Below are 12,605 nucleotides of genomic sequence, written 5' to 3' on the forward strand. Positions count from 1 at the left end.
GGGTGCAGGAGGAAGGAAGGACTGAAGGAAGCAAGCAAGCTTTCTGGGGAGCTGGCTGCTGGGCTGCCTCAGCCATGAAAGCTCACCCAGAGCCCAGAGCTGCTTCTCTGACTCAGTAAGGCTTTGGCATTTCTGTGCCAGAGAGGTTTGCTGGCTGGGAGGGGAGTGCAGATGTGCAGCCTGAGATCTAAGCAGCAGAGCATGAGAGACACACATTGTGAGGACTGTCTGACACTGGGACAGTAACTCGTGAGCAGCACGTTCTGCTCGTCATCCGTGCCCGGTCCAGGCTCGCAGCAGGCAAGGACTGACACACAGCACCTGCCAGGGAGGTACTGCAGGACACTCACCCTGCCAGCAGCCGTGACAAACGCTGCTCCACAGCAAGCACGGCCCAAAGAGAGCACCTTGTGTCACCAAGCAGCTCCCTGCAGGCTGCAGGTGCCCCAGGGGAGCAGATACAGCTGATGTACCCAGCCCCTCCTTAAAACAGGGCACAGGCTGGCACTGCCTGGGGTGCAGTTTAGCTTCTCAACTGATTCAATCAAACACAAAAGGACATGAGGAAAAACACAGGCAGGCAACCCAGGACAAGCAGAGCAGCAGGGGGGTTAAGCAGGCAGGAAGCTCCATGTGGCTGTTGACCAATGTTAGTTCAAGTACAACTCTGTCCATGCCTGGGAACCTCCAAGGGGCTCTCCCATCTTCTCTGAATTCTGCTCCCCTAAAAGGAGTTGTGAACTGGAGCCTCTCAGGCTGCTCCTGCATGGGACAGTCACACATGGTGGCACTTCTGCACCAGCCTTGGAGCAGGAAGAGGGGGAGGAATGACAGTAGGGGCATGCAACAATGAGGTTGTTTAATGCCTACAGCACACGTACACGTCAAACTTACCGACTGCAGAGAGCGAGACCGTGGGCTTCCTGGTGTCTCTGAAACACAGCATGGCTAATGTGAGCACCCACAGCACAGTCCAGCCTCCCCACCGAGCTCCTTCATGTTCCAGGACTAACTTATGGCTGCCTTGGGACCTAACGTGCCTTCTGCTTACCAAAATACACCAGCATGAAATAGAATAAAGGGGACCAGCTGGAGGACAACAGCCATCCTGGAAGCATTCACAGCCAGGTTGGGTGGGGCACTGAGCAACCTCATCTAGTGGAAGGTGTCCCTGCTCCTGCCAGGGTGATGGAACTAGATGACCTTTAAGGTCCCTTCCAAACCCAACCAATCTATGATCCTGCCTTGCCACCACATACAGCAGGAAGTTTAGGACACAGGATAGAGCTGGAGTGGAATAGAGGGAGAAGAAACACGTGCAAAGGGTGGCATGTTGCAACTGGGTAGGCCAGGAAACCGGGTTCACAAATGATTGCTGCAGGAAGCAACAAAACAGCCTTTCCCAGGAGGATTAAAAGGAACAAACAGAGCTGTGGGAATCCTTGACAAAAGCCACTGATGTGTTTGTCAGTCCTTTGCAGACCCTAATTCAAGGCAGACAGAGCAGTGACTCCAGAGCAAAAAACTTCATGTCTAGCATATAATAACAAAATTAGTAGGAAATAAACCCAGCTGTGTGCAGACCAAATTCTGTCTGCAGACCAAATTCTGTGGTGGCAGAAGCCGGGGTGGCACCACAACAACTCCCAGCAGCCAGGACATGGATGAAGGCAGTAATTCAGTTCCTGACCTTGCTCCTCAGGAATTCACCTGCTCTTTCATGAAAAGTGACAGTGAAAATAAGGAATCCTGTCTTCAGATTTTTCTGTTTGCTGAAAAGCTGAACATTTTCTGGAACGGACTGCACCTCTCCCTCTAAGAATTTCTGCCTAATCCAAAAGTTACTTTGTATGAAAAATTAAGTGGGGAATTTCCAATTGCCCTTGCTGCAGGGCTACCTGCCTAGGGTGTCATTAGAGACAGTCACTTCTGTAGGATGGTTATTTGCTGCAGGCCAGCAGCACCAGCACCTCAGTGCCCCTGCAAGCTCAGAGCCTTTCCCAGCACAAGTGGAATGTAGAGACTCATCAGAGCCTGCCTAGGGAAGCTTTTCTGGACAAGTGGCACAGGCAGACACACAACAATGGAAGGGCACAATAGAGTTAAAGGAGGATTTCTGATAACAACCTTCAGAGACCTCTATTTTTTAGCTGGCACTAAGATAGCGTCACAGGAAAACACAACCAGCAGTTATTGTCTCTCTGTGTCTTTTAATTACACATTAATAATATATTGTCATTCTCAAGCACCATTTAACCAAGGATCTAAGTGCTTCATAGGAGCTAAACAAGCCTCAGGGTAGCCTGGTGCAGAGGGGTTATATAATTATCCTCCTATTTTAACTGAGCAAGGGAGGCAGAGAGGAACAAAGTGACTTGCTGGGGGTCATGAAGAGTTGTGCAGCCAGCAAGAGAACCCAGCAGTGCCAGTGCCAGCTCCTTGCTCCTCAGGTGTAAATTATGGGGTCCAAGTACTGGTGGGGTTTGGATATATAGGTGGAAATACCTGCTACCCTGAAATTACTCATGATAGAAAGCACCAGGAATCACAGGAAAGCAGAGACAGGAAAACTCTGAACACCACTGTCAGTCTTCCCACCACTGAGGCAGAACCAGCAACAATCACTGAATTTAGTGGAAAACGGCTACAGGATCATGAGAGGGTGCCCATTCTCCCAGCTAAAAAACCCAAGAGGTTGAGGAACACCCTTGGGCTCCAAGAAAAGCCCCCAAGGAAAGATCTGAAGTGGGCAGGGAGGGAAGCTAGACAGTATTTTTTCAAAACAGGAGCACCACTCTACCGCCCTTCATTGACTCTGAACTGGCTTGAAAAGAGGGGAACAGAAATCATCCTGGAGAAGATGGCAAGGAGCTGGAGCCCCTGCAAGCACAGCTGGAGAGCAGCACCCATCAGGGTGTGCCTTGCCCTGCAAGCTGACAGGCATGGAAAGGAGTCCAACAGTTTCCCTGCAGTGCAGAAACAAACTGGTTCGTACTTGATGTCCCAGATGTAGATGTATGTGTCCACAGAACTGGTGACCAGCAGGTCTGGCTCAAACACTGCCCAGTCCAGGTCGCTGCAAAGGCAAAACCACAGGAGATCAGTGAAGCAAAGCACACCCAGTTTGCATCAGACTCTCACAAGCCCCCAGTACATCCTCTGACAAATTCACAGCAACTCCATGACATCTACTGAAACTTTTTAAGTAAAAAGCAAGATCTTAATAATTTCTCTAGGTAAATTCCAAGAAGCAATGAAATGCTTCTAAGTAAATTCCAGTGCAGCATCCTCCCAGCCCTGAACTTTACAGCTATCCTGTGTGTGCTCTTTCCTCCACAGGCAAAGGGACACTGTCTCAGTGAGCTCCCAGTGACCACAGATCCTTGGCATCAACCCCTCCCTCTGGGATGCCTCCCTGTTGGGAACACCAAGTGCACCTCGGACACAAAAAGCCTCCAGTCAGTGCAAACAACTGCCATTTGAAGGGCTGCAAATACTTTCCATAGTCAGGAGTAGGAGTAAAAACAGTCTTTCAGCTGCATTTCCAGCCCATCACTGAAATACAACCTTGGAACTGGAGGCAGAAATCTCCCCTGCACCACTGTAACACTCTCTAAACTTGGACTTTGGGATTACCTGCTTTAATTAAGCTGCTATCACACAGAAACACAGTTGGGATTCAATTTAATAAACATACTGCTATCTGTTCTTCAGATGATGGCTGCTGCTCATTACAAGGACAGCAGCCTAAGGCAATGACACTCAAGCCATCAAGGGCTAAGCTGATACAGCAGGGGAGCCATGAGGGGGTGAGCTGCTTCACACACAGTGCCATCACCAAATGGGAAGGCAGTCCAGCCCAGAAAAGTGAGTAAAACCAGGCTCAGAACAGAGCCTGTGCAGGGCCAGGACTGAAACATTCAGCTTCTGTGAAGCCATGCACATTCTCCATCCTGCAGCCCACAGCATCACCTGTTCCTCACCTGATCACACGTGTGTGTCCTTGCAGTGATGTGCAGACTTCTCCATTACCTTCCTTCCACTTATACAGGTCAACTCGCTGATTGCTCTGAAATTAGATGGAAGAAAGGAGAGACACTCTCAGGCCAGCAAGGTAGGAGAGGGATCTGTGTGTTAAGGACCAGGTTCTCTTCACTTTGAGCAACCTCATGTAACAATGAGTCACCCTGTGATTAGCAAAGTCCTTGCCCAAAGCAGGAAAGCAAAGATGAAACCATAGGCTGCAAGGAGTCTCAGAAGCTCACACTTTAATTACACCCACTTAAAACTGGAGATAAACTAGAACGGGAGAAGAAAAAAAAAAAAAAATCACATTGCAAAATGTTTTCACGAATTCTGTTCTGGGAGTTTTTATTTCCCAACAACATGCTGTAACTGCAAGCAACAGGCAGCCAAATTCTCTCTGCAGGAATACCCTGCCAGCCTGTTCAGATTCAACTGGAGTTTTCAGTGAGGGGGATGCCAGATTACCACTAGTCCTCCTCAACTCTCTCTCAATTCCCTTCTGGGATAATCACAGCCACTGCCAAACACAAACAATACCGTTTAATGGATTCAAGGACACCTCCTCAAGGGTACTCCCATCCTTGCCAGCCCAGGAGAAAAGCTTTTAAGTGCTTATCACTAACTGTAAACCACAAAGGCAAAACAGATGTATCAATGCCAACATTATTGAGGGGTTTCTTCACTCATTCCAGCCTTGCCCAAATGCAGCCACACACAAAGTTACTTGAAACCAGTCATTGTGCTGCAAGCTCATGTTCTCTCTCAATCAAGGTTCAGTTCAGTCCCAGCCAGCTCTAATCTTTCTAGGGCAGGAACTGCCTTTTTGGGTGCATATATAGCATGAACCACAGAGGGTCTTGGGCAATGACTGGGAATTCCTGTTGATTTTGCAAAACCAGAGGGAACCTCAAATTTTGATCATTAGCCCCTTGTTTTCAGACTTACAGACAGATAAGGAAAAATACATAGATAAGACAGTTCAATGAAACCCAGAATCATTTAGGTTGGAAAAGACCTCTAACATCTAGTCCAACTGTTACAATTTTTGTGGCAGCTCTTCTTTGTGGTGGTGGATTTTCTTCCTAGCCCTAAGCTGCTCCATGTGAATTTCAAGTTGCAAATAGATATAACACTACAGACTTCCCTTAAACAGAAGCTCTCCTCCCAACTCAGGAATAATAGGTGGCATTTCTCTAACCCATCACAGCAGGGCTGCACAAGAGCTTGGGGCAACAAAAACTCCTTTCAGGCTTCTCATTGACAGAAGAATTTAAGGGGGTAGAGTGAAAATTACCCAAGGGGATTTACCCAGGACTCCAGAGATAAGATACAAGATAAGGATCACCAGAGAGGCCACTCCTCCCAACAGGAGCATTTTCTCAAAAACTGTGCTTTTTGTGGTAAGTATCAGTATTCTCTTCCAATGATTTCATCACCCTCTTGTACAAGCATCTGTGGCCACACAAAAGAAATAACAGCATCCAGGATTGAAAACAGCTTAGGAGTCCCTAGAAACATGCCTGAGCCAGAGGGCAGACACAGCCAAGCACAGCAAAAGGACACAGCTCCAGCTCCTCTGGAAAGAACTGAACAAATAGGAAGGTCTTATCGAAGCACAAGGACAGATTCCCCTCTGCCTGCACCACTTCCAATTAGCAGGACAGGACTGCAAGCCAGATGAGGTTGCTGGCAAACAGGGCAGTTGGCCTTTCCCACTCCCTTTCCACCCACAGGGATGCAGAGGGATAGGACCCTGGGGCTGTCTACGACACGGTGGGTGAGATGGCTGGAAAGGCAGCATTTTTGACCCAAACTGGAAAAGATGCCTGATCTCATCTTGGGGATTCTTCACCTGATGAATGTCAGCAACTACATCTAAGATGCCCAGAGCATCTTAGCATGTTTGTTTATAAACAGGAGCAGCAAGGTTTGATGCCAGCTCTGCCTTGTTTCAGTCTGGGACAAGATGGGTCCCTGTGTTTGCTCAGAGCAGCAAGAGACAGGAGGGCTCAGGTGGGTGAGATGGGCACAGCTGCCCTTTGCAGCAGGGTCCTGCTCAGATCAGCATGAACCAATCACTGGATATTGTCTTCACAGTGTGTTTGAGAAGAAGCTTTCCTGCTCCACCTGTGGCTCGCCCAGTGCATTTCCTTACTTGGTTTTGATTTCCACAGACTGTATCCAGAAGTGGCACTGAAGGACACCTCTCTGCCAGTTTTACTAACTCTCTGCTCAGGAGCAGACCACTGCTAAAGGCACCTTTAAGATATCAGTCACATGCCAGAGCTGGGAGGAGGAAGGCTGGGGAATGTCAGAGAGCAAGCAGGCAGAGGCTCCCAGCTGACAGCACGTTTTAAAACTGCCTTTAATTACAATCATAGCCAGTCCAGGAAGAAAAAGGAACAAAAATCCCAGAAAATCACCTTCAACTAAATATTCTCTAAAAAAACCCTCTCCATCCCTAGCTGTTCCAGGAGTCTCAGGCCACAGAAGAGGACACAACAGGCAGAAAAGGCAGCTCGCCCTGAGAACAGGCTGTGCCCAGCTGGTGCTGTGGTTGATGGCAAGGCTGCCGCCAGCAGAGCTCGGGGCTCTGGGTGAACAACCTGCAGAGCATGACAGCCTGAGCACAGACCAGAGCCAAAAACTGCACTCAGCCTCACATGCCACTCCTGCTTCTTCAGCCCAGCCCATTTACCTCTCCACACACGGAATCAGAGCTCATCACCGATCCAGTCCGTGCCCAGCTGCAAACCCTGACTGCTACAGCAGTGAGCCACGATTGACTCGTGCTATTTACAGACTGCCTGGTGCACCACAGCCCACCAGCAAGGCAAGGAGGTGAAACAGAACAGCACAGAGCAAGACATTCAGTAAGTGCACAGGTTTCATAACAGAACAGAAGGTAGAAAGGGAGCACATTCCCTCTTCCCTCCAGAAAAGGACCATTAGGATGTCTGGTTTATTTGCTAAGGTGTTTTGTAAACAACAACCAAGCAAAACGAGATTCAGGCTTGACTGACCAATAACTGAGAGTCACCAAGCCCAACCTGGCTGGCAGTAAATCAGGTAGGCCTTGACCTTGCACTGTGACTTGCAGAAGGGTGTCTGTGCCAGCCCCTCAGAGCCCTCCAGCCCTGCAGAAGCTCCCCCAGGAAAGGCCAGGGCAGGAGGGAGCTTTCAGATGAGTGAACTTACCGAGGCTGCAAAGTAGTAGGCGTAGCTGTCATGGGGGTTCCACTGCACTGCCCCAATGTCCCACTTGCTCTGGCGGGAGATCTTGCGGTGACCCTCGTTTGGGGCATCCAGGTTGACGATGTAGAGGAAACGGCGGCTGCAGGACACACACACAGACACAGAGGGGCTGCAGCTCACGGGGCTGGGCTCCAAACCCCACGCTCACATGGAGCTCACAGCCCTGTGTCCCGAGGCACAACAATCAAAAGAAGAGAAGCATTTCACAAGACAGGTGAAAACACTGCTCCCAAGAATGTTACATCTGACCACGTACTTCAGAAACGGCTACCAAAAAAACACCCAAAAACAACCGCCCAAAAGGGAGAAGACACTGAAATTAGACAGGATATGCAAATGTAACAGACAGCTCAGACCACAGAAAATCCCAGATAACTAGGACACAAAAGGAAGAGCTGGAAAATGGTGCAAACACATCCAAATAGGCTTTTCTGGCCTAACGCTGCAGCAACAGAGCTGAAGTGGCACAGGGCTGGGAGTGCAACACAACAGCTTCAGCCTGGAGGGGTTGGTCTGAGCAAGAGTTACTGAGCCTTGAGAAACAGAAGATGATTCTATGTGGGTGTGTCTTTCCACACCACAGTTTGGTGGGGGCTTGGTTCTGCAGGCAGTACAAGGACACCTGCACAGAGCTCCTGCTCAGCTGCAGCAGCTCATTAATGTGGGCGGACACAGTCCTGCACTGATCTGGTTCCATTACTTACCTGAGCTAACTCTACATGCAGCAGAAATAACTCTGCATCATGGCAAACCTGAGCTCATACATCCTGCTGGATGTGGCCAACTCCCCACAAAGCAAGGTAGCATCCAGTGTGACTCATCTTACAAGGAAGAGAAACTGCTTGCTGAAATGATTGTGACCCAGCTGAAACCTGTGGAAGGCCATCATCAAAACACACCGAACCCTGCAAAATTAACCACACCACCTACATCAGCCATGTAGTGAGCACACAGCTGCTCTGAGCACTGGCCATTCTTCCAAGGCAAGGAACACAAAGAACATCTTGGCTGCCTTTCCAGACCAAAATCCTCAGGGCCCTACTCTGAAGATTTGGGAAAGCATGTATCAGCAAAGCCACACGGGTATTTTATTGTGCTGTTGTTGCTGTCTCTCCACTCTGTATCCCACTGGGAACGTGACCCAGAATCGTTTCCATCGAGCCTTGAACAGAATTCAGCAGCAGCTTTCTGAAACAATGCACCCCAGCTGAGGTCAGCCTGGAGGCTGCCCGTGGCAGTGACTGTCACACTCACCCTGAGAGCACCGCGCGCTGTCCCAGGCAATCCACCGACATCGCCGTCGCCTGGTGGGGAGAAACACAGACAAAGCTCAGTGACACCTGTCAGGGGGCTGCTCAAACACACGGCTTTGGGGGGGATGGGGGTCAGCAAAGCCTGCCAGCTCACCTCTCAGTTACACCCCCTTCCCATAGTACAGATGGATTACGGGGTGCAGCGGGTGAGTTTGGGACGGGCACAGCACAAACCAAACATCTCTGCTGGCGTAACCCGAGGACAAGACCTGGCAGACACCACTACAAGCACCAAGACCTCGCTCCCTTCTCCCCTCTATGGCAGTCACAGCTGCAGCCTTTCAATCAGCAGCTCTAATAATTTGTACTAATCAGCCTCTGCTCCTGCTCAGGAACTTTCTCAGTCTCTCCCTTTCATTGCAGGGTCAGATTTAATTATATACGTACTGGGAGATAGAAGTGCAACCATTTGTGTGTGTGGCCGGTCTCCAAAAACGGGAGATGGCCAAGAGGCATCAGAATTTACTTTGGCATCGCATGTAAAGAAGGCTACGAGATAACTTAAAGGCCATTAGGAAAAAAAAAAAGAAAAAAAAAAAAGACTGTTTGGATATTGTCTCCCCCTCTTTGTTTAGAATGGAATTGGCTCATCATCTCCTTTAATTGCCAAGAGAATAAAGGAAAATTTTACTTGGAAAGCTGAACAGTTCAGCCTATAAACATAGATATGACTTCAATACAGTTTTTAGCATTCACAGTACAAAATCAGAATATGCCCCACATTCCTCACAGTAACTGCTGTCATCTTCAAAGCTGCCTCTGAAGGCTCAGGATGTATCTCCTGCTGCTGTTCTGGATTTTAAGAGCGCTCAGTGTGGATGTAACAAGACTTCAGGATGTCCCACGGTTCCTCCTTACAAGCATCACTAAAACCTGACAGGCCATACAGCAACCCCACTCCATTGCAGTCACATTTGACAGCAAAGCAACCATCACAAAACCCAAGATTTTTCAGCCAGGGCCCCATCCTCTCCTTACAAGTACCCCAGGTGAGGGGAAAAAAGCATCATGGGCTCATTCTTCACTAGAGTCCACCTGGCAAAGAGCTACAATTGCCTGCAGAGTTTCAGCTGGAGCCCACATTTGCTGTTCCTGGAATGACCCCCCCTTTCACTGCTTTGTTCCTAGGTAGCAAATCCAGTCTTCTTGGCAAGGTTTCCTTAGTCCTAAAATTAATGCTGTAAACAAGAAACTAGTTTTAAAATCTCTAAGTGATCAACAAACAACTCCCACTTTCTGGATTTCACAGCACCTTGCAAAACAACACAGTGGGTTACTAAATCTACATTAAAAAAAAAAAAACCAAACCAACAAACAGCAGGAGAAGGAACTTTTCCCAGATGAAAGACATTTCACTTCTACAGAATTAAAATAAGGATCACTAAAGCCATTAGTGGAACCAGAAGTTTCTCCTGTGATGAAGAGCTAGTCAAGAGATATATTTCACACAGCTGTGGCCATCTTTCCTCAAGACAGAAAAAACCCATGTCAATGTGAAGTGATTGATAATTTCATGTGAGTTTATTTTTTCTGCTGTTGGTATCAGGATCTCATCAATCCTTACAAATTGTTTGCAATAATGAACACTGGTAAACTGTGGTGTTTTTTTTTTTCCAGGCACCAAACATCATCAAATGTAATGAACAATTAGAATGAAGTAAAAAGCTTCACATGGCAGGCTGCTACCCTGGTGGGTCACAAACCAAGTAATTTTACAGCACTAAACAGTTCCCTACGATACAAGAGTCCTATACAGAGACAGAAAAAAGCCAAACAGCTGCCATTTCATGCCTGGCATAGTGACACGCCAGCCTTCACAGCACAACCCTCCAGAAGGGGGGAGTGGAAACTGAGCAAACCAACCTGAAATCAGTTTTTATCCCCGAACAACACTGAGGATAGCTGGGATTGCTGTTCATGAATAACAATGACAGGAGTAAGCACTGCAGGAGCACTGCACATTTGAGAACCTGCTCTGAGCCCACAGCCCAGGCAGCATCTTCTCCAACTTCAAACATCTGCTCTGGCATTTCACTTGATTTCTGCTAAGCAAGCCAAGGAAAAACACCTTTTCACGTCTGAATTTCCATTAGTTTTCAATCCAGCCTCATTCTCTCCACCTCAAAGCCAACAGACTAACCCAATCTGACACGGCTATGCTGTTTTTCAAGAGCTGCAAACTCCTAGCAAGAAGTACCAGTTCCCTTTGTACCCAACTTACAATCCACATGCTGAATCGCTACAAATAGCTGCATTTCACCGCTGGATGAGGTGAGCTTTACCCTCTGCTAGTGCAGCCTGAGAAGAGCCTGTGGGTCCTGTGTAAATCACAGGAGTACAGAGCACTGTCACCTCTGCCACCTTGCACAGAGAGGTGACACGGGCTGGCAGCAGTGGCCCCGAAGCACCCAGGGATTTTCAGGAGTGTCACAGCCTGGGTGCTGCAGTCTCCACATGACACACTCCAGAACAAAGACAACTGCAGTGCTTGCAGACACGCAGTGGCTATAAATTTAACAGCTGCCCACTCTTTTGACTTGTTTCCATTTAAACTGCTTTTGGGGTAGGGATTTTTGGATACAGTGTGGCCTACAGGCAGAGCTCCAAAGGATCCCACTGGAGTGAACTGCAGGGATGGAAAGAGCAGTGCTCTCCTTCAGTCAAGGCTGCAGGACTGAAACCACCTGCTGCAGGGGGGATGGAAACACCCGTCCCCTCTGCTCCCACACACCAGTTGTCATGAGAAAGCAGTAACACCACGAGGCCACGGATCTCCTGAGCCAGATGCAACCTGGAGCTGTTATCTAGGGAGATGTACCCTCACATCTCATTACTGGTTTCCTGAGGCCAGACCTTCAGTAGCAGATGAGGCTGCTTCAGCACTTCGGGGAGCACAACCAAGCTGAGACAAAGCTTCTGAGGTGTAAAAGAGAAAAGCTCTGTGAGCTTACAGAGGGCAGGCTGGATGCAGCACGCAGGATTCACTGCCCCTCCTTGCAGAGGTGAAGGCAGAGCTGTCACTGCTCCAGCACGAGGACAAATGAGGTGATGAAAGAGCTTGCAGACCTACTTTTTAAATCCTTCTGGGTTTCCTGCTGAAGCAGTTCATGGTTCGTTCACTGCATCCAGCTTTGCTAAGCAACTGCCAATGTCTCAAAAAACCCCATATTTCTTAGAATAGAATCCCAGAATAGTTTGGGCTGGAAGGGACCACAAAGCTCATTGCATTCCAACCCCCTCCCACGGGCAGGGACACCTTCAGACCAGGTTGCTCCAAAGCCCATTCCAACCTGGCCTTGCACAGAGACACTTCCAGGGATGGAAGAACAGCTTCTAGGAGCATATAAACAAACTCTGACGGGAGTTCTCCTGTCGCCATCAGCTTCAAAACCAAAAGTTGACCTTTTTGCTATTTATAAAAAAAAAAGCATAACCCACTTTTCCTATTAATCGAGCAACACTCAGCAATTTATAAGGCAGTAAGACAGTAGCTGCAATGGTCTCAAGGGAAAACTCATAAAGCCATAGAACGGTTTGCGTTGGAAGGGACCTTAAAAGCTCGTCTCGTCCCAACCCCTTAGCGGTTAATTTCATGTCACGGAACACGAAGTTCCATGGGCAGGGACACCTCCCCCTGGACCAGGCTGCTCAGGGCCCCATCCAGCGCGCCTGGAAGCGTGGGAAGCGGCAACATCTTCTAGTGGGCCCGCCGATACACTTTAAAGAAACAACACGAGACCTATTAAGATCAGTAACTAAGCGCGCCGTGAGCGAAGGCGTCATCTCCGCGCGAACGGCGCCAGGCCGCCTCAGCCCCGTCCACACCGCCGGCGAAAGGCCCCTGCCGGGCCGGGCCGGGCCCTCCCCCCGCTGCGCTCGCCCCGGTCCGGGTGAGGCGGCGGCCGCGGCCCCCCGACCTGCGCGTCGCGGAACTCCACCACCACATTCTCGCTGCTCCAGCGCGCCGCCATCTTGCGCCGCCCGGGCCGCGCCGCGCCGCGCCTGCGCACC

General features: G+C 49.3%; 1 protein-coding gene across 4 annotated transcripts in view; it reads right to left on the reverse strand.

The window, feature by feature from the left end:
* WDR59 (WD repeat domain 59) overlaps positions 1 to 12,597 on the reverse strand; it is a 47,519-nt gene extending 34,922 nt beyond the window's left edge. For 2 of the 4 annotated variants that reach the window (XM_050311155.1, XM_050311152.1), the window contains exons 1-6: positions 12,512 to 12,597; positions 8,536 to 8,585; positions 7,225 to 7,360; positions 3,984 to 4,069; positions 2,996 to 3,076; positions 895 to 932 (exon numbers count right to left, since the gene is read on the reverse strand). In XM_050311155.1, coding sequence (XP_050167112.1) covers positions 895 to 932; positions 2,996 to 3,076; positions 3,984 to 4,069; positions 7,225 to 7,360; positions 8,536 to 8,585; positions 12,512 to 12,565 — 445 coding nt within the window. In that variant the 5' untranslated portion in view covers positions 12,566 to 12,597. Of the gene's footprint in view, positions 1 to 894; positions 933 to 2,995; positions 3,077 to 3,983; positions 4,070 to 7,224; positions 7,361 to 8,535; positions 8,586 to 8,688; positions 12,425 to 12,511 lie in introns of those variants that run through there. The other 2 variants (XM_050311153.1, XM_050311156.1) reach the window with 2 other exon arrangements.
* Between the last annotated feature and the right edge of the window lie 8 nt (positions 12,598 to 12,605).

This window comes from Myiozetetes cayanensis, unplaced genomic scaffold (genome assembly GCF_022539395.1).
Source record: "Myiozetetes cayanensis isolate MyiCay16 unplaced genomic scaffold, myiCay2020 scf16, whole genome shotgun sequence".
Taxonomy (NCBI): domain Eukaryota; kingdom Metazoa; phylum Chordata; class Aves; order Passeriformes; family Tyrannidae; genus Myiozetetes; species Myiozetetes cayanensis.